This window comes from Anopheles marshallii, chromosome 2 (genome assembly GCF_943734725.1).
Source record: "Anopheles marshallii chromosome 2, idAnoMarsDA_429_01, whole genome shotgun sequence".
Lineage (NCBI taxonomy): Eukaryota > Metazoa > Arthropoda > Insecta > Diptera > Culicidae > Anopheles > Anopheles marshallii.
In genome coordinates, this window is record NC_071326.1 from 88,970,550 (window position 1) to 88,991,905 (window position 21,356).

At 46.9% G+C, this 21,356-nt stretch overlaps 3 protein-coding genes across 3 annotated transcripts; 1 reads left to right on the forward strand and 2 right to left on the reverse strand.

The window, feature by feature from the left end:
• Nucleotides 1-3,549: 3,549 nt before the first annotated feature.
• On the forward strand, nt 3,550-7,523 carry LOC128707258 (WD repeat-containing protein 35). Its single transcript, XM_053802209.1, has 6 exons — nt 3,550-3,573; nt 3,657-3,947; nt 4,008-4,577; nt 4,646-5,051; nt 5,117-5,220; nt 5,328-7,523. Exons 1-6 carry the CDS (start codon nt 3,550-3,552, stop codon nt 7,521-7,523), a joined length of 3,591 nt encoding a protein of 1,196 aa, XP_053658184.1.
• A 93-nt stretch (nt 7,524-7,616) lies between these two features.
• On the reverse strand, nt 7,617-11,892 carry LOC128718783 (uncharacterized). Its single transcript, XM_053812399.1, has 7 exons — nt 11,438-11,892; nt 10,224-10,322; nt 9,206-10,043; nt 8,714-9,129; nt 8,410-8,647; nt 8,262-8,345; nt 7,617-8,189 (listed from the first exon to the last, which is right to left on the reverse strand). Exons 1-7 carry the CDS (start codon nt 11,890-11,892, stop codon nt 7,617-7,619), a joined length of 2,703 nt encoding a protein of 900 aa, XP_053668374.1.
• Nucleotides 11,893-12,648: 756 nt separating this feature from the next.
• LOC128706840 (uncharacterized) lies at nt 12,649-20,727 on the reverse strand. The gene is made up of 11 exons (XM_053801782.1): nt 19,841-20,727; nt 17,673-17,861; nt 17,264-17,606; nt 16,938-17,189; nt 16,620-16,754; nt 15,859-16,291; nt 15,080-15,107; nt 14,369-14,609; nt 14,213-14,296; nt 12,939-13,313; nt 12,649-12,864 (listed from the first exon to the last, which is right to left on the reverse strand). Exons 1-11 carry the CDS (start codon nt 20,725-20,727, stop codon nt 12,649-12,651), a joined length of 3,183 nt encoding a protein of 1,060 aa, XP_053657757.1.
• Nucleotides 20,728-21,356: the final 629 nt, after the last annotated feature.

The window sequence follows — 21,356 nt, forward strand, 5'->3', positions numbered from 1 at the left end:
GCCGTTTCGTTATGACATGTTTGTTTTACTTTTGTTGTAATCTTCATCTATCATTATGTTTTGTTACTTTCTCGTATTTACTCTATGTTCTATATGTTCTGTTCAACTTTGCTATACTCTTACCACAATTTTTATTATTTTATATAAAAATCGAACAAACTTAAAATAACACTCATAAACACATTTCATATCGTGCATTAGGAAAAGGCCAACCGACACATTTGCAGTAGATAACAATAATTATCGCCTCATTGACACGCGTGTGAAGTAGTTTTAATCGTGTGGCACGGTCCTACTCGTTCATACGTGCATTTAAATCTCACCGTTACACGTCGTATCGTTCGTCGTCGTCGTCGTCGTCGTCGCCATCATCGTCGCCATGTTTATCATAATCATTCTCATCCTCACCGTCGTCGTGTAGAGTATTGTGCTTGATTGTGTCCACGAAACAGCAGCCATGTTTCGTATTCATGTCGCAAAATAATGGTAGTTTAATCGAATTGCCCTAGTGTGAGAGAGGTGTAGGACAAGCAAAACGAAACAAGTAGAACCAAATCAACGTTAATAGTTTCTAGCGGCAATGGTGCATCCGCACGCATCGTTGATGTGTCCCGTGCCGCTGGGGGTGTGTTATGTTTGTGTTTCCTTTGGATAATATTGCTCACAAGCGAAACGAGCGATTAGCGAACCAAATAAAACCTAACCGATTTAGCTTTCACGAACGAGATAGGCTAGCGATAACTTTTATGGTGAATAATAATCGATGCGGTCGTGGCAAGCGTTAACAAGTGATATTAATTTCTAAACCTTCAACGTTTGTTTCCAACTGCTTTTACCATAACCCATCTCGTCCACTCGACTGATTACTCTCACTGTTTTGCGTAAGGAAAACGAGTAGCATAAAAGGAAATTATTGTTTAATTTGGTTAATGCTTAAAATAACAGTGCAGTATAAAAAAACGGATATAAGTATTAAGAGAGGAGCAAAAGTCAGCTAAAAATTGTGATATTTCTAAAACACGATAAAAGAACGGAAGGTAGAACGGTGTAGCAAAGGAGAGAAATGAACACTTTGATTAATTTAAATACAACACAAACAAACAAGCAAACGAATCAATAGTTGGTGCTGAAAATAATATGCAAAACGACATCATAAATGTGTGTGGGAGAGAGAGAGATTGAGGTAAGATACAGTTTTAAGGAAGCAGGTCTTTGCACACAATGTGAAGCCATTCGTATGATGATAATAATATTACTACTTTACAGATAGCTTGTAGCGCATAAAAGCGCCATGATTGTGTTTGTGTATGTACGTGTGTTTGTATGTATGACAGTAAGCGGGGTGGTCTTGTAGCCGGTCCAGGGATGACGAGGGCATGAATTAGAACGCGCGAAAGGATAACGATCGATCGATATTCCAGCAGGTCAGTGTGAATTCGCTTTTCAGGACGGATTATTGTTTGTTCCTTTTTGTCGCCTGTAAGAGTGTGTAAGACGAGTGAAAAGTGCGTTGAACATGGGTTAGAAGCAGAGAGCTGGTGCCTGGAATAGGGGTGTGTGCTGAGGAAATTTGAAATTAAATTGAATTTATTTTTTCTCCTTACAACAATGATTCTGGACGTGTCAATTCGTGGTTCCATTGAGAGCATTAGATCGATTAGAAGTAAAAAAAACGCATAAAAAGATGGATGAAAAATGGAAATGGAAATAAATAAGAGAAAGAAGTTCTCATCATATTGATTTTTAAATAACTGACACTATCGCTTAAAATATCAAAGAAAAGGGCTTTGAGTATAGGGCTTTGAACCATAAGAGAAGGAATGTGAATGTGAGTAAACAAGCAAAGTGATATGAACAAGATGGAACACAAAATTTAATTTATTCACAACCGATACATGTTAAGCAAAAACCGACCAAAACACGTAGCAAGGACATAGCAACAATGGTAAAAGTAAAGAAGAGAAAGGTACATTTATTAAAGTAAAATTTCATTCGGCAAAAAACTGCAATAGAAAAATGAGGAAATGAAAATAGTTGTGAAGGATGATATTTACACCAAACAATGAAAAAACATATACAGATGAATTCAACAAAACAGAGCAAAGAAGTAAAGAAATAGGAAAAAAGCTATGAGTGAGGAAACTGAACTGGCAGAATGGAAGGATGCAGAACAAAATAGTACACGTATATCTTTATAAACCACGCGTAAGAAAATGACAGGTTTTAAAATTATATTTTTCTATGAAATGATTTCTATTTTCACACCTAATCACTCCGACAGAATGGCAGTAGAGGGGGTTGGAAGAAAACATAAAACAAGGCGCTAAAAAAATATTCATAAAACAGATGTTACGAAAAGGGAACGAAAATTGAAGGGAAAACATTACCGTCTGACCGCTGGAATCGTTGGAATTTTTGAATGCAGGACAAATCACGTTTTATAGTGGAATGTGGGATAATAGGACCAGGCACCCGAAAACACCTACTAGAACTGGTTCGATTTGGGTGTAATAGTTTTGGGTAGCTACAGGAAGTATTACGAGTTGTTCCGACTAAATGCGGACTACGGCACACGGATGCAAAACTGACCTAACTGAATGGCTTAAACATTTTTTCCTCCGAAAAGTGGATTCATCAGTGGTGGATTGAAATTGTAATGTACATCCACTTGCGGCATTTGATGAAAAAAAGAAAACGTTTCTAACTCGTCCTATATTAGCAATTAATGCTTTGAAAATGGTAGTAAGCAGTGGAAAACGGAAGAAAAAGAACTATTATTTCGATTGAAGGGAATAATGCTGGATGTAAACACTCACGAAACAATAGAACTTTTGTGTTAAAAATAGTTAGAACAACAAACAAATGCGATCAAAAAGAAGAAAAAAAATGGAAGGAAAAGAATAAGGAAAGAAACCAACAAGACAAAACTTAGCACAAGATATATAAGAATATGAAAAGAAGAACGTTCATTTAGAAAGGAAACCATTGCAGCCACCGATCATTAGAGCGCGAAAAAGAGGAAGGATAAAGTTAGAAGAGAAATGAGAGAGAAACGAAAGGAAACGAAAAGAGGCCCAGACTATTAAGAGACAACATAAACAGCGTTTACTTACATTAAAACTAATCAATTTAATGCAAACATGATAATAACATAAGGGGAAAATAAAGAAAATGGTAATGACAAGACAACACACTTAATTTACAAAAAAAAAAATCCCATCTCTTTTTTGTGCAAGAAAGAAAAGCAATACGCAACAGGTATTTGTTTACAAACAAAACTCTCCGTTTTACGTGCATCAATGTGTGCGTGCAATCGTGTGTCGATCGAACTGTCAGTTTGGTCGTTATGGCAACCTGCGCTACCAACACAAAACAGGTCACAAACAACGGGATTTTTTCTTCTTGCTTTGCGCAGGCAGGTGTGCGAACGCTTCGATTGGTTTTGAGTGGAAAAACGGTGGAAAATCTGTAAAAAAAAGTGAGTTTTATGTTTTAAAAGGTTTTTCCTGTTGTTTAAATGTCACCGGGTACGAAACGCAACTGTACAGAATGTTTATTTACCTGAGTAAAAAGGTAACGAGCGATACAGAGAGGGTTAATTTTTCAACCCTCGCTCTGCTTCCGAACGCCATATTTGATTGTATGAATAATTGTAGATTGCCATCCCGAACAACACCCGCCTGAACTGTATCGCGTGGAACAAGGACCAAGGGTACGTGGCGGTGGGCGGTGAGGATGGTTTGTTGAAGGTGTTGAAGCTGGAACAAGCCAGCAGTACGGCGGTATCAGCCCAACCCGGAAAAGCGCTGCAGGCGAGCAATCTTTCCATGAACCAAACGCTGGAGGGCCATAAATCGGCCATACAGGTGGTAACGTGGAACGAGTCCCAGCAGAAGCTGACTTCCTCCGACAAGGATGGCGTTATAATGGTGTGGATGCTCTACAAGGTAGGTTGTTGTATTTCCCCCTCTAAGACGGTATTGTTAAACTGTCGCTTTTCGTTGTAGGGCTCCTGGTACGAGGAGATGACAAACGATCGCAAAAAGTCAACCGTGAAGGGAATGGCGTGGACAAGCGACGGGCAGAAGATTTGCATCGTGTACGAGGATGGTACGGTGATCGTCGGTTCGGTAGACGGCAACCGGATCTGGGGCAAGGAGCTAAAGAATGTCTCACTGACTGGTGTACAGTGGAGTCCGGATGGTCGGTTTCTGTTGTTTAGTATCAAGAACGGCGAAGTGCATCTGTACGATAATCAGGGCATCTTCGTGATGAAGCTGCACGTACAGTGCGTGTATTTGACGCCGGCCAAGAGTGTTACGGTGGTGGGACTGTGCTGGTTCCACAAAGGTACATCACCAAGCCGGCCGGTGCTGGCGATCTGTTACGAGAATGGACGCATGCAGTTGATGCGGAATGAGAATGATGATGCACCGGTGGTGGTGGATACGGGATTGCAAGCGATTTCCTGCATGTGGAACCATGACGGTACGATTCTGGCCCTGTGTGGCATGAAGACTAACCTGAACAGTGACAAGGATAGCAGTCAGGTGTTGTTCTACACTCCATACGGTGTGGTAAGCCATCTAAATCCAATGATTGGATTTTCGGTCGCCAGGAAATTATCACATCTTTCCGTTTACAGCACATTCGGACGTTGAAAATTCCGGGAAAAGAAATTACATGCCTCTCCTGGGAAGGCAAATCGCTACGAATAGCGCTGTCGGTGGATTCGTTCATTTACTTTGCTAACATTCGGCCTGATTATAACTGGTGTTACTTCAACCGTACCGTTTGCTACCAGGAAGCGGCAGCGAACGGTAGTGGCGAGGAGGTGGATACGGTTACATTTTGGGACACAAACTCGAACCAGTGCGTCTATGCGAAGCAGATAGACGCGCTGATGTCGATGGCAGCATCGGTAGATCATTGTGTGCTGGCCGTTGAGACGCGTATGACCGGGAAGGAGTTTAGCATCGTGAGCGAAGGCAAGGGAAAGGATCTGATGTACCAGTTGTTGGTGTGTAATTCGATCAGCACAACGGTTGATTGTGAGTATAAGAACGGGTTTCATATGGAAGGAAATTAACAATCTATCGTTTTATGTATGTTACAGCGAAATATATCGATATACGACCAGAGTTTATTACGATGAACACGTCCCACGTGATCGTCGCCTCGAAGGATCATTTTCTGCTGTGGCATTATCATACGCCGAAGGTAATGATTAATTGCTGAATTTGAATTTTGTTTTGTTTTTACGCTAATATTTGTTGTTGTAAATCTGTTTGTTTGTATTCAATCTCTTCCGAACTATTTTTTCGTAGGGCGCGTCAACGTTACATGCTAACTTAAAAATTAAACGAGATCGCAAATACCACATTGACGATACACCAGCCCTCGAGGTGCTGAACGATCTCGATTCGAAAACGGCCAACGAAATCCCACCCAAAGTCGACCCAAGCCAGGATCCAATATGCTGTGTAGCTTCCTCGGAGAATCTGCTACTGATTGGACGTGAAAGTGGGCTTATTCATGAGTACACACTACCCCACTTGGTACTGCGGAACCGTCATTACTTGCAGGCACGCAGTTACAAACTCGCTATCAATTGCAACTCCACGCGGGCCGCCATGATCGATTGCAACGGTGTACTGACGACATTAACACTTCGTGACGATACGAGCGAATCGGAGCCAGCCTCCACGACACCGCACATTGAGCGGAAAGATGTGTGGGCTATCTGTTGGGCACGCGATAACCCACAACTGCTGGCAATAATGGAGAAAACGCGCATGTACATCTTGCGTGGTGCCGACCCGGAAGAACCGATCACTTGCTCTGGATACATCTGTAACTTCGAGGAGCTTGAAATTACGGGTGTGTTGCTGGACGACATCGTGAAGGGGGGCGCGACACCGAACGTAAAGGAACACTTGCTGCAGCTACGAGTGAAGTCACTACGGGACACCGAGGATCTACTCGCACATGTCGGCATTGCAGAAGCGAAGCAATTCATTGAGGATAACGCACATCCACGCTTGTGGCGCCTTCTGGCGGAAGCATCACTGAAAAAGCTTGATCTCGAAACGGCCGAAGCAGCATTCGTACGGTGCAGCAACTATCCGGGCATTCAGCTGATCAAGCGACTGAAGACGATTCAGCTGGAGGCACTGCAACGGGCAGAGATCTGTGCATTCTTTGGGGAGTTCGACGAAGCGGAGAAACTGTACATGGACGTAGATAGGCGCGACTGTGCGATCCGACTGCGGCAAACACTGTGTGATTGGTTTCGCACGGTGCAGCTGTACCGGCTCGGGCCGGGAATCTCCGACCAGCAGATGGAGAACGCGTGGCGTGAGATCGGACACCACTACATGAGTATGCGTGCGTGGGACAATGCGAAGGAGTACTACGAGAAGGCCCATCACACGGAAGGGCTGATGGATGCGCTGTACGCGTTGGAGCAGTACGATGAGCTGGTGGGGTGTATGCATCGACTGCCGGAGAAGAGCCCACAGCTGGCAAAGCTCGGACAGCAGCTGGCCACGGTTGGGATGTGTGAGCAGTCGGTAGCTGCCTACCTGAAGCTTGGTGACGTCAAGTCGGCCGTTTCAACGTGCATTAGCCTGCGGCAGTGGGGTCTCGCGGTGGAACTGGCACAGAAGTACCGTATGCCGCAGATCAACACGCTGTTAAGCAAGCATGCGGCCCAACTGCTCCAGGAGGGCAAGCTACCGGAAGCGATCGAATTGCAGCGCAAAGCGGGAAGATATCTGGACGCAGCCCGTCTGCTCGTGAAGATGGCCGAAGCGGAAGCAGAGAAACGATCGGACTACGTGCGGATAAAGCAGTTGTATGTACTCTCTGGGCTACTGGCCGAAGAGCACGTAGAAAAGCAACTGACTGTACAAGCGGCAGGAAGCAGAGCGATAGTCTTGTCCCAGCTGAGTCCCGAAGATGCGGTACTGATTGAGCAAATCTGGCATAACGCGGAGGCGTATCATTACATGCTGTTGGCACAGCGTCAGCTCAGGACAGGCTTGTTGCATAGTGCCGTCGTAACAGCGCTTCGGCTACGCGACTACGAGGATGTGTTGGAGGTGGAGTCACTGTACGCACTGCTCGCCCTAGCCAGCTGTGCTGATCGGTCGTTCGGTACGTGCTCGAAGGCCTTCATCAAGCTGGAATCGATTGAGACGATCTCGGAAGCTCGGCGCCAACAGTACGAGGAGTTGGCGATTGAGATTTTCTCCCGGTACGAGCCACAGGATGGAAAGATGAAACACATCAGTTGTTTTACCTGCGAGACACCGGTCGCCGATTGTAGTACGCTCTGTCCGAGCTGCGGTAGTCGGTTTCCACCATGTGTAGCATCTGGACAACCGCTGACAAACCCTACCGGCGCATGGCAGTGTACCGGGTGCTATCATCTGGCGAGCCCGCTAGAGATCAGTACCCGCAAGACGTGTCCGCTGTGTCATCGAGCAATAGCCCCAACAAAGGGAGCGATCGAGATATAAGAGTCTACCCGAATGTGTGAGATCTTTAGAAATTATATTTGGTAGATGGCTTTTCAAAGTATGCACAGCTTTAATTTTATGTAGACGGCATTATTACATGGTGTACTGGTTCACGTAGCTGCTGAAAAACGTGTTCTGAGCCTGCGTACTATCGAAATCTATCCGAAACTTTAACCCATCGATCAGGAAATTCAGTCGCTGCAGTTGACGTTTGCTTTTGCGCATACGCATCGGCGCTCCACGACCTTGAAAGCGGTCAAAGAATAGAACCTTCACGAATCGTTCCACTTGCTGTTCATGCTCATTAACATCCTGCACCTTAACGCAGATGGCCGCCTTTTCACATACGAACAAACGACACGAGCCGGCATCGGCAGCGTGTGGAGGATTGATAATCGCGACACGTTCGTTGTGGCACACTAATCCATAAGCAGATGCCTGTTCATCGATCACGAAAAGCTCATAGTTGATCGCTAGGTTATTCCGGAACGCGTTTAGATGTACCAGCACGTACGCTAAACGTTGAAAAAGCTCCTTATCAATGGGGATGTTGAGCGTACTGTTTTCAGAGTATTTGACAATGAGTACGTTAAAGTAGCGGCTGTACTCCTGCATGTGTTCGATGCAAAGGAACGTGAACTGGTTGACCTTGCGACTGTTGCAGTTCTGTTGCAAAAAGCCAAATTCGTGATGTAAAACCATGTCTACGGTTAGTTGTTTAGATGCTGCGATACTTACCGAAGGGGTTTGGCTGTGCTTGATCCACTTTGTAGCTTTCCGGAACTCACGCAGGTAAACGAAGTACGGGTCGAAAACGTCAGTCTGAAAGACATGAGACCATGAGCATGAGGAAGGAGTGGCAGACATGTGAATTGTGCAAACAAACCTTTAAGTAACGGTCAAAACATTGACAAATTTTATCTGGATCCGCGTGAGGTTCGGCAATGTCTTGCAAGATCGCTTGATGAAGTTCCACAATAGCTTTGAAAGCACTGATGAAATGTGTTAACTTCGTCTTTCCCTCCGAACTGAGTGTGTCCAGATAGAAGCGTCCTTTAGCCTTCAACACCTCAAGAAATCGTCGTTGGGCCTCGACCAAGGACGCCGTTAGCTTCTGCTCATCCCTGAAAATGGATGTATTGTACGATGAAAACCATCTGAAAACACTCTGTTCAAACTCTAACTCTTACCAACTATGGCTCGCATCGTTGGATGTTGGGAGATCCTGCTCATCTTCTTCCGCTTCCTTCAGCATATCCGGCGATGTACGGTCGTCAGTTTTAACCGTATCGTATATCACAGCCCTTGTCATCGTGTGTACGGTTGCCACTAGCGGTTGTAGTTCCGTGTTGGTGTCTGATTGTATGATGATTTCGTGCGTACCACGTGGACCAGTGTAAAGGATAAGACGGTTACCTTCCTCAAGATAGCACACCTCACTGTCGCTGAAGTGACCGCGGTACTCCAACCGATCGCGCTGTATTTCAACGTAGAGGAGTAGTTTTTCGAATGCAAACAGCTTTCCACTATACTTCCGGCGAACGTTTGTATCGTAGATGTCGACTAGAAACAGCCGCTGGAACTTGCCCTGGTAGAGGAGATTTATCTGTAAGAGAACGAGGTAAGAAGTATGAATAACAGAAGAATAACGCATTGATTAGTTGATTAACTCTCTTTCTTACAGGAGTATCTCGAGCCGGATTTCGATTGCCTTCCGGTTGAAGTATCAATGACAGCGGTATGTCCGATCCGTGCTTTAAGTTGGCGTTTGTCGTCACCTGACTACCACTACACTGACGGATGTCGTGCACATTGATGGCCTGATTGACGCGTTCGATCAGTATACTAAGCCGCTTGTCAACCTTGCACAGTATGGCCGTCCTTCGACTCATCGTGCACGTTTTGTTTCCGTCCTTTAGCAAGTCCTTTACCATCTCGTTCAGCAGCAGCTTGTATCGCGGTAATCGCTGTATCGGTTGTAGCATCAAACTGTTCAGTCCCAGCTTATCGTCAATATCGTGCTGAATCTTGCGGAAGTAATCGTAGTACCGTAATCGTAACGTTTCCGAGTCAGCTTGATGCATCGCGAACTGAACGTAGCAGTAGAACCGATCGTTCTCGATATAGCTCAAAAACACTTCGGCAATATTTTCCGCCATTCGGCCACTGTTGAGTTCCGACGTGGATGACAGATCTACCGCATGCTCCAGATCGGGCAGCAGTTGGTCCCTGTGGGTGCGTAGTATTTCTTCGAGGTTGATGAAAATAGTGTTTCTTAGGCCGCGTAGTGCTGCTGGCAGTGTTTGGGCGTACATAGCTGGTACGTAGTTACGAATGCCCTGGTCAAGCGTTTCAATGTACTTCTGTTCCTTCTCGATCAGTTCGGTGATCACTTTTCTAATATGATCGACAGGGTTAGTTGTGTCGTAGTCGGTCACTTCAATGTCCGGAGTTATCGAGTAGTAGTACTTGTTTCTATCGATCTTTCCTTCCTTTCCTGTTTCATCTTCATCATCAGTGCTAAACAAAAAGTAGAAATGGTTTAATATACAGCTGGTGGCATTGGTATACACATCGAGACATCACATCAAGCAAAACCGAACCAATCATCTATCGACTAAACAGAAGCATTTGAGCAGCCATACCAAAAAAACGGAAATGCGACATAGCGGACTACAGACGGATTAGAAAGCTACTCACGACGACTCAAACGAAGAATAGCCATCGGTTAAGGTTGGATCATCTAATTCTTCGTAGACTGCCTCAACAGGGTTTTGTTTGTGATGTTCCGAATGTTTTCTGTTCGAGGAGGGACATTATCACTTTATGATGTCATACAGTTCTTATTCTATGTTTCTTCTCAGCGCTGTGTGCGATTGGTTTTCTGAGGAGATCAAGTTCACGCGAGCTACCAGCAACGAGTATATTCAGTTATGAGCATACTAGAAATCGCCATGATTGCATTACATTCTTTTATGTAAAACCTCAATCCATTTGAAGAAATTTGCTCGATTAAGCCAAATCAAAAATACCAAGAGAATATCCACATAAAAGACTCAAGTTCATTTGTCAGCTTTTCAGGATATGAAGAACCGGAATGGTGGTGAGGTAGTGTACCAGAACCAGATTGATCAAATATGTCAAACATACGACCCGCAGATCGCAATAGTGCGAACATCGCCTGCTACATGAATGAATTGCAAGGCTGGTCGGAGAATTTTTCACATTCACTAGGCCTTCACTTGCCCATTCTTTATGGGGTAAAAGGGATATTTTAAGCCCTGTCAGCCCGTCAGTACTGAAACCTGAGAGTGAGTTAATCTAAGTCGAAGAAGAAGTGTTACCTGCAATACTAAAGTGCACATCTGGAAAAAAAACGAACCGAAACACAAAGTCCAATTATACATGATCAAGATAAAGAATGGTTTTGTGGTCCCTGATTTGTATCGAAGAACAATGGAGGGAAGATTAGGCATGCGAAGGTTTTTGGCGAGTGTCGTGGGCCAACGTGTCGTTTTCAGTTAGCGGTGAGTCATTTCTAAAAAAATCTAAAGATCAAATAAGGAACAGAGGATGTGTTCTTTCCAACGTGTCAACTAGCGTATTGTGTAAAGAGCTGTTTTAATCCCTCTTTCTCTGAACTAGACAGCCATACCGCCCAGAACTTGCGACCCAAATGTACACACGCACGCATAATCCCGATTGCAAAATGATTCACCCGGATTATTACGCGAGAAAAGGGGAAGTTTGAATGAAAAAAAAAATAAATTAATCGATTGTAAATTTTCTTCCTGTTGAAGTACGGCAGCGTTATCGGAGCGAACCATCAGCTTATCAGTGCGCAGAAGGTCGTATCGCGGTGATGTTTATATAGCCCGTGACTCATGACAACTGCGGGGTGTAAGATCGCTTACCTCTCGTAAACGGTATCGTATATCCTTTCCGCGATACTGCTCGCACTGCGTGAAAGCTGCGTTCGATCGTGCGGCAAACGCAGAATTGGAAGGCAGGGAGCTTTTGGAGCAATGGCCAGAGTCCTCTCGACATTCGTTTGGAGCCTCTGCATCAGCTGCGTGGTGGATGGTTTCCGTGGCACGGGTGGTGTTTTACCTTCCTCACCGGTCGTTCGCTGCAGACTGGGACTGCCGCGGCGCAGTGCGATCGTTTCGAACTGAGTCGCTAATTGCCGCACAGCACTCGGCGTACCCAGTGTGGAGCTCGTATCGGAGGTGCTAATCGTTGGCCGGAGCGAATCCATCGATGCGGCTGGGTCGTCCGATACGGAAATACCACTGTCGCGCAAGTCCCGATTGTGTGGCACGCTGAGAAGCCTCGGTTTGGGCGGAATCGGTGGTCGAATCGGATGCATCTTTGCTACGGTGATCTGATCACTGGTAAGCGATTGTTGCGGAACACTAACACTTTCGCGAGACAGACACAAGGCACGAGGTAGAGAACAAACACTTCATACGGGGCTCTCGGACTTCAGATGAAAGAGAGCAGGGAAATGTCCAGCCGATTGATTAGATAACGCATTGATTCACACTTCGGGTAAGTAAGCTCCCAGCCGCCCTAGCGAACTGCCACGAAACACTTCAATGGTTTGCGACGCCTGTACATGCGTACCCGCGAACACCGTCCGTCCAGTCGAAAGGTATATAGCGAACTGTCCAATACCGAGCGTATCGACGCCCGGCGTTCCGGCGTCTCGGAGAATGGGGAAGTTGCTTATCTCGCTCCGCAAAGAGGAATGTCTACCGCCAAGCTATCTAGCCGGGCGCATGTTATCAGAAGCGAATAATGGATTTTGGATCCGATAGGCCCGATGGACACCCCACGGTAAAGAGGGTGGGCGCTTATTTGTTTTGCGTTGAGCGTTTTGGTGTGATGTTGACAGAACCGCGTCCAGGAAGGTACCCCACCAAACCGGGGTAGTTCCGTGGAGAAAGTACGAGTTTCGGAGAATGCGTGGCGATATTGGATGACGGGGATGTTTTGGGGGTCTGTTGTTTTAGAGTGATTATTAGAAAGTGTGGCATTTATTACGCGCTTGGTGAGGGTTTTAAACAGAGAGGTTATCGACTAGCGACTAGTTCTAAGCGTTCCGTTCGTTTGCTTGCACGTTCTAAGCGTGTTTTGCATGTACCGCACAGTACTGACCGTAGAACTTGTCCCGGTTGGCCGTGTTGCCGAAGTCAATCGGGTGTTTCGCCTCGTTCATCACCACGTTCAACCGCACCTCGGACTTCTTGCTGACCCGTACGTTGGGCATCTTCACGTCCCGCCCGAAACGATCGATGAAGGCGAACCCTGTGTACTTTTCCGTTTGGCGTCCAAATTCCTTAAAAAAAAAAGGGATTACCGTGCGTGTTGCTTTAAGCTGTTGCATTGGCTATCTGGTGTAGAAGTTTTTACCCGCACGAAGTGGAATTTGACACAGACGACCGCTCGCTCACAGAGCAGCACACGGTGGGAGCTGATCGTTTCGTTGTCATACCGCACACGGTCGGAGTACAGCACCAGGCCCATCTTTGCCGGGGATATCTTCTCGTCCATGTTGAAAAGTCGGTAGTTTTGGAAGAGCAGTTGGCGGAAACCGGCCACCTGCACCTCGACGTATGCCAGCTTGCGGAACAGATCCTGGTGCTCCATGTGGCCCGAGTTCATCTGTTCGGATATCTGCACGATCAGCGCCTGCAGGAAGTGTTCCAGCTTGTTCCAGTGCTGTACGGCAAGAAAGGTAAACTCATCCATCGTCGGCGCGACCATGCTGTCGGTGATACTGGAGCGCTGTAATTGAGGTGTCGGTCAGGTTCAATTGCCACGGCAAAGAAGAGGTGCAGAAGATTGAAAGCGATGCAAAAATAAAAAGACGGCAATGGGGTGCAATCTCTTGTCTAAGTTTTGATAGATAACATATTGCTTTGTAGATTGATTGCTAATCAGTAGCAGGAAAAAGTGAGTTCGATTAGCCGAGAGGAAACTTGTATATAATAGGGGGGAAACGATCGATGTCAAGCTTAATGTGTTGTGTCAAGTGTATCAACGCTCGATTAAGTCGCTTCAAGTAGACTAGAGTTTAACCAGTTTCATCAACTATTAAGCAACCCAGTTTCTCGTCACTCCTCGCTCGACAATGTGAAATTGTCCGATTTAGCACGCTTCCATCTCTAACTCTACCAAACTAAAGTGAATGTCATTTGAACCCTGGCCGAAAGTGGTTTCGGTAGAGAGGAATGTTGCGAAGCTAATATGATAAATCTATTTTACAATGCGTTGCTATTTGATTAGTTGTGAGCAATAATTATCAAACAATTATACAATAAACTTTTTAGACTGACCCGGGGTATGAATAAAATTAGCATAACTTAAATAAATTTTCATAAAAATACAAAATAAAAATTGTACTCATGATAATGCATTGGATAAGGAATTATCAAACAATTGATAAAAGTGATTTGTCCGCAAAATTTCGTGAAAACGTTCCATGGTGACGCAAACCCCATTGCAACTGTTATACCGCTGCACGTGGACTGTTATACAAACAGCAAACCTTTTCATTTCCATGAAACGTTTCATACGGTGCGTTGAAACTGTTTTGAAATATTTCACACCATGCTGGTTTTGTGGCCGATTTGAATTGAGATGAGGTTGTAAATGGTTTAAATGCAAGCAAAGCCTAAACTCACCGATGCTTTGTGGATGTTTTTAAGCACTTCCGCGGCCGGTTTGAACAGACGAATGTATTCGTTGTACACATCGAGCGCCCCTTCCTGTAGAATGAACCAGTATGCGCGCTAGTAACGCATTATTTATTTTTTTTGGTAATAATATCCTCAACGCACCTTTAGGTATCCGATGAACATCTCGCAAACATCGTCGATTCCCGTGTCTGGTCGCGATAGCTCCTCGTACAAACGTTTGGTGTGGAAGTGCAGTATCCGGTCGTACACGCGCATAAAGTCAGCCACCTGGGACGCCAACTCCTGGGGCAGTTCGTTGAAGTAGTAGCGCCTATTAGCCGCCAGTATTCGGCAGAAGTTCTTCTGCATGGTGGCAAGCTGTGCGATGGGCTTATCGGTGCTCCTGTGGAAAGATGCTCAAAGTTTGTTAAGAAACGTAATCCGATACACGGACAGTTCCAGGCGACGACTACCAGCACCAACAATTTAACGCAGGTTCGGACATGAGTGCGTACCAGAAGGCGAATACGAGATACGTAATGAGGGAATATAAAGCACACACATGTGAAACACGAACAGCGCCTGATTCCCACACCGAATTTTCCCAATAACACAGTAGTAACGTCCTGTTGCTTTCCAATCCGTGGTGTCAATTTTATTATCAAACCACACAAACAACGGGGGGTTGAAATGGGTCGTGACGGGCGTCTGGCTTACAGCTACCACGTACGCAGATATGTACAGAGATGATTTGTTTTTTTTTTTGCGGTCGTACAGGGAGGCGAGGGAACGAAGGATGTGGACGAGCACACAGTACAGAGGGCCTCTCGTTATTGCTGAAGCCACACAGATACCACCTACAAGCTAACATACCAGGTAGTTTGCGATTCGTAACTTTCCCCTGAAAAGAAAACGAAAACTTATTGTTTACCATCGGGCAGGTGCCCCGTAGCGAGCTTGACGGGCTCCAAAATATGGTATTCTTGAGGGTCGTGTGGAGGATACACACACTTTAGCGCTCGTTATGCTTGCAACGGAGATCTTTGTTATTGCTTATCGTTCAGCCCGTTAAGCGCTTCTAACGGGCTGTCTTGACGGACGCCGGCTTAAAGCTTAACGGGCTGAATTTTTTGACAGGCGAAGTGACACACTGGTACGACAGCACAGAACCGACGCCGCCCGAAATCGCACAAAACGCCCAACAGTCTGTCGCATGTTTGTTCCCACTGGTGAGAGTGGAACCAAACGTTCGAGAGAGAGAGAGAAAATAACGGGCAGGCAATTCCTTCTTACGGTATAATATTATCATTTTGTAAATATGTACGATTGGCAAATGCCTAGATGTTGAGCAATAGCAAATAAATAAACGAATCGTATGACTTCGAACAACATTTTGCTATTACCAAACAATAGGGGGAAAAAATTATAAAATACAGAGATTACTAGGGCCAAAACACAAGACTAAAGCATGGTTACTTAAAGCCTCTAGGAATTTGGATCCATTGTTATCGTTAGAGTGCGGCGTACTCGTATTAGTAGCCTTTTTTTTGCACTAATTAGTAGGATTGGCTTCGGCTTCGGTTCTGTGACAGGAGCGTACTAGAAGTTTGTCGCCTGCCGTATCGTGCTTTGAAGAGAACTCTTCCACTTACGCATACTAGTGGTAGCACTGTTGCCGGACACCATGCTGGCAACGCTGCGCCGGTTAAGCGTCATCACGCTCGGTATTCGGGGCCGGACCAGCGTATTGATGCGATCACGCTCGTTCACCGCGAACTCTTGCATCATCCTTTCGACGTGCGCGGACAGCCGCTGTGTCTCGTTCATGTCACCGCAGGTCACCTCGATCTCCTGGATGCCACGCTTCCGCGCGTACAAGTACACCTTGTTCCGGTTCTCGTTGTGGATGCCTATCTCGGACTCGTCGTACCGGCCACGGTACTCGAGCAGGGTTTTCACCTTCTCCGCGTAGATGGCGCTCCGCTCGAAGAGGAACAGCTTCGCCGGGTAGCGTCTACGGTGGTCCCAATCGTAGATGTCCACCTCGAACATCTTCCGGAACTTACCCTGGCTGAAAAGGTTAATCTGTGGAACAGGGCGACAGAAGTCGTTCAAGATATTATTAATCGAATGAAAACGTGTGTTAGAGAGAGAGAGAGAGAGCTTGTCTACTGTTTCCCGATAAGTGTTTGCTTCTGTCCACCTGGTTAGTGTAGTGCGTAGATCATAGAAGGAAAAACCTGCACCCCCTCCCCTTTCCCCTCCCCACCCCGTAATTGTTATTAGTGTCCAACACCCTGTCACCATCTGAAATGCTGTGTTAGTGTGGTGGACCATACTGTGGTCCGTTTGAGTGTTTGCGATCAAGTGTCAAGTACAACCGGTGACAACCGTTCTCCAGTTCCTCACTCACGGGTTCTCGTTTGGCTGGGTTATGATCCTGATGGGGGCGCAGTATCAACACCATCGGTGTGTGCACCGGACTGCTGAAGAGATCGGATATCGCAAGGCACTGGTTCATGAGTTCCAGCCGCACACTGTTCGGACCCTGAGTTGTATACAATCGAGGTAAATTCGTGCCAATTTCAATCACACACACACGTGCGTGGAAATTATTGCTTTGGGTGTCAAAGTTGTGACAGTCTCCGCATGACGAGAGACCAGATCCGTTTTCACGCTCAACGCTCAAAGTAGATCAGTGTGGGTCAGGGTCACGCCACTGGATACGCACCTCGTAGCACTCCTGAATGTCGTTGATGCTCATCGCCTCGTTCACGATGTCGATGAAGCGTTCGAGACGCTTTTCCGCCTTGCACAGGATGCCGATCTCGTCCTTGACCGATTCGAGTATTGTGTCCTCCATCTGCTTGAGGATCTCCTTGTTGATCTCGGCAAGCAGAAGCTTGTACCGCGGCAACCGTTGGATCGGTTGCAGAAGGAAGCTGTTCAGTCCGAGCTTATCGTCCACCTCTTGCTGGCGCCGCTGCAGAAATCAGTGAGAGGGGTGACTTATTGGGACTACCTATTTGCTTTATTTTTGAGGGGAGCTTCACCTACCTGAAAGAAGTCCAAATTCCTGTTGCATATCCGTTCCGACTTAGGACGGTTGAGCGCGAACATGATGTAGCAGTAGAACTTGTCATTCTCCAGAAACCAGATGAAAGTTTCCGCGATTCCGGCAATGCTGGCCCGATTACACTCCAGCATCGGCAGGAATTGGCTCTGGTGCAGGTTGTGTATCTTCTCGATGTTACCGAAGATGTGATACTTCTGACCGCGCAGCGCCGGCGGCAGGTCCTTCCCCGTCATGATGCTGACATAGTTCTCGATCCCTCGGCCGAGCGTTTGCACGTAGTTTGCCTCGTTTGCCAACAGCTCCTGCAGTATGCTGGTGACGCGACTGTGGTAGAAAGACATGGCGATTGGAAGTGACGAGCTAACCAGGTCCAGGTACGGTCGTACTTACGCCGTCTTGAGTGAACTGTTCGAATCGGGTCGCACGACGAACGGTTCACCATCGTCCGAGTCACTGTCGAACGAACTGCTGCTGAACTCGTCGTGCTCTTCGTAGTGTGGAGTACCGCGATCGATCACCGGTACGTGCGTGTTGTGAGCTTCGAAAATCTCTGGCGGTGCTTCTCCTTCGCCGAATTCACTCCCACTGCAAGCACAAAGCACAGTTCCAAACGGATTAGCGAACGTCTGTTCGTTAGCAGCATGAACCTTTCAGCAGAGGCCGATAAAGAACTTCGGCGGAATATCCCATGCATCATTAAGCAAGCAACCAAGCAACCTCCCTGGTCAATGAGTAACAAGAGGTTATGCTGTTTAAGGCCAAATTGTAGCCAAATTTTCGGTGCGTCCAGGCGCAAATACAATTCGCTACTGATGATACAACCCAACAACTATGTGAAACGTGATAAGGGAAACTAACAAACGCGTTATTGCTATACTAACATAACAACAAATTTCGATGCCAATCAACCATATGTCCTTCGCTGTGTTCCCGTTTTATTTTTCGACGACTTGTATTGGCCATTACCAACAGACGCAGCCGTGGTAAGTGGTTCTTATGTGCGAGCTTCGATGACTCAGCAGCCGTTCGGGCCCACACGCCCGCTTCCCCGACTCGCAATGGTTCAAGTTCTTCCGCTAATCGGGTCGGAGGTGCTCGTTCTTGCTAGAACCGCGACGCGCAAACCCATTTGCACAACCCTGCTCCGATCGTGATCGACCTCGTGAGAGGGTCTTGGTCTTGCTGTCGTCGTTGTTGTTGCAGGGTTCGTCCGTTGTCTATCTGGCGTCATTAGGAGCGATTTCTTTGTGGTGTGTGGTTCGCCGCTCGCATTCGCAATCTGTGCGGCGTCTGCGAGCGTAGAAACTTCCAAGAAGCGGGCGAGCATGCATTATTCATGCATGGCGCTGATAGGGCTTATTATTGCAATTGCATAACTGGTAATGTAAGTGTACGGAACGTTCTTCTGTGTTCCCTGCTTCTTCCTGCACCGGTTCGAGGTCATCACATACTTAAAGAGTGGAAAGTGTACGAGCGTTTCACTTGCGCGGCACTTCCTGACCTGGTAGAACGTTTCGGTGGAGAATTGTAAATTCTACTACCCCAAAGTGGATTCGTCAAACGTGAATGGTTTATTCATGCGAGCACATCAAGATCGTCATCGTTCTGGGCGATCAAGTGTAGCAAATGAATGAATCTTCACTCGTACATAGTTTGTTAAGCATGCGGGAAGATAAAGTCGGTTTGTTTCAGCTAGACTTAAAAATTTCTATAACTAATCTTCTAAAACCCTGGATACAACTTTCAGTGGGGGGAATCTCCTTCTTGGGAAATTGGTGATTATGCTCCCCTTTTCCGTATAAGGCTGCGATGCTATGCACATTGACTTGTTCTAGCTGCCTTGTATAACTAAAATGATCAAAGCAGGCCCGGCAGTGAGCAAAACCCATTTAAAAAAAATCCTCCTGTAGGAGTCGACTGTCAAATGGAACGTTATGTTGCATATTTTAAGGCGTTTACAACGCTAGAAATCATAAATGATGCATCAAGCATCAGGGAAACAAGTTAAGCGATGTGAAGTAGACGCTTTTGGAGCTCAATTCGTATGAACCATCCTGTCATGCCTTCTTCGCTTCGTAGCAAAGGTAGATCCCAGAACTTTACACAGTTAGGGCACAGGCGTTTCGTCAAGTGCCGCTTATCGAAGTGAAGTGATACAAATGTAATATTTATCATCAGTCACTTTTCACCCATTGCAGCGGTCTCCTAAAGTTCTTTTTACATCGGCACTTTAAACCACCTTATCGAGTCCATAAAGCATAGCTACCCAAAAATGCTTCACCTTCAGCAGCCTTGAAAAAGGGAAAATACCCAAAACCGAACGCTCTGGTTGTGCACTGTCCAAACACGGCCCAAAGCTGTGTGATAACTTTTTTACGTAGATCTGCGACCTCCGATACGAGGCGATGATCGCGCCCGGTATGAAAGATAAGCGTGCTATCTTGTAGATTTGGATGTTGTTTTTGGGGGGGTTTGTTTGTGTGTGTGGCTTTACTCACTCACCCTTCAAAACAGGGAGGGTGGTGGACAAAGTATTTACCATTCGAAAGTGAACATACCTTCCCGCGATACCAGCCCCGTGCGGTTCCGACATCTGCTCTGTCGTTTCCTCTTCCTCCTCGCTAGTGTCGAACTCGTCGTCATCGTACATGTAGTCGTGGTCGTACTGTTCGCCACCATCCATCTTATCACCCTGCGCGTTGCTGTAGCTGAGTGCTCGCGCACCACCACCGACGCTTTCGTCCGCCACCAACTGTTGCGTTGTTCGGCGACGGCGACTTAGCCTTTTCTTGCCCACCGCACTCGCACGTGCACCACCACTCACCCGCACACTCATCGACATAACACGATCCTCCGCACTGGCCTCCAAATTGGGCATCCGTAGCGTACGAGCCACAACGGGCAGCGGCGCTAATGCGTCTTGTGCAATTTCCGCATCGTTGGAACCATCACTCGCGGGTTGATTTTCACTTTCCACCGTGCCACCCCCGGCCACAACACTTTCACACACCGTCGGTAGCACTTGGCACGGCACTGCCCGCAGCACGGGTGATTCGGCGGTCACTTCCGGTGTGGTTGGCTCTTCGGTTACCTGGTGCAGTTCCCACGGCGGGTGAATCGACGGACCGACGGTGGTCGAGGACATTGTGCACTGTTCCTGCCGGTGCTGCTCCTGGCGCAGCTCGTCGTGTGTCAGGTTCTCGAATAGCTGAGTCAACCGTCGCACGTACGACGCACCACCATTCGGGCGGCGCACCAGGGTCGGTGGGTGGGTGGGGATCAGTGCCGGATCCTCCAGCGAAATACCGCTGTCACACGAAATGCGATCGGCAGCTGGTTTCAAGTGCGTCTGCCTCTTCGGCCGGGCGAATGACTGATGGTTCGCCTCCTCAGCATCGTCGTCGGCGTTGGTACCACTACCACCATTGCTACGCTGGCCGTACATGTCGCTTTCCCACCCACTATTTTGATATCTTGCGCAAACGGAGGCGTGTGAGTTGGATGCGTTTCGTGCCGTAGGCAGCTCACGTCTCACGCACCGAAGACGATCACGGGCTCAGATGCACGAGGGAAAACGGAGGAGAAAACTGTGCCAAACGAGATGAGAAGATGTCATGCAGTGGAAGGCTTCGTTTCTACTGATTTCGCGTCCGCTTTTTATCGCGAACATACACAGTATGTTTTCCCCTTTTGTATCCCCGCGCTATCTGGCGGTTATCGTCGTGTTTTCGCGCACCCACTTACACTACGACGGGCTCCCCACAAACACACTCGGACGAACTAATCGACACACACATTCGCGCGGGTTGTTCAGCAACGAAATAGGGGTGAGAGGGTGGAATGATCACTTTTTCCTCTCTCTCTCTTTCTCTCTCTCTCTCTCTCTCTCTCTCTCTCTCTCTCTCTGCTCGCTGTATGCGGAAATTTAAACGACACACAGTAAGACGTACGAGTATGACCGGTACACCAGTCGGCGAATGTCGGACACTTTATTCCAGCCACGCACAGTAACCAAAAAAAACAGCGCAGCGAGGAGTGAGTATAATCCCAAGAGATCGATCGGCTTTTCCTGCA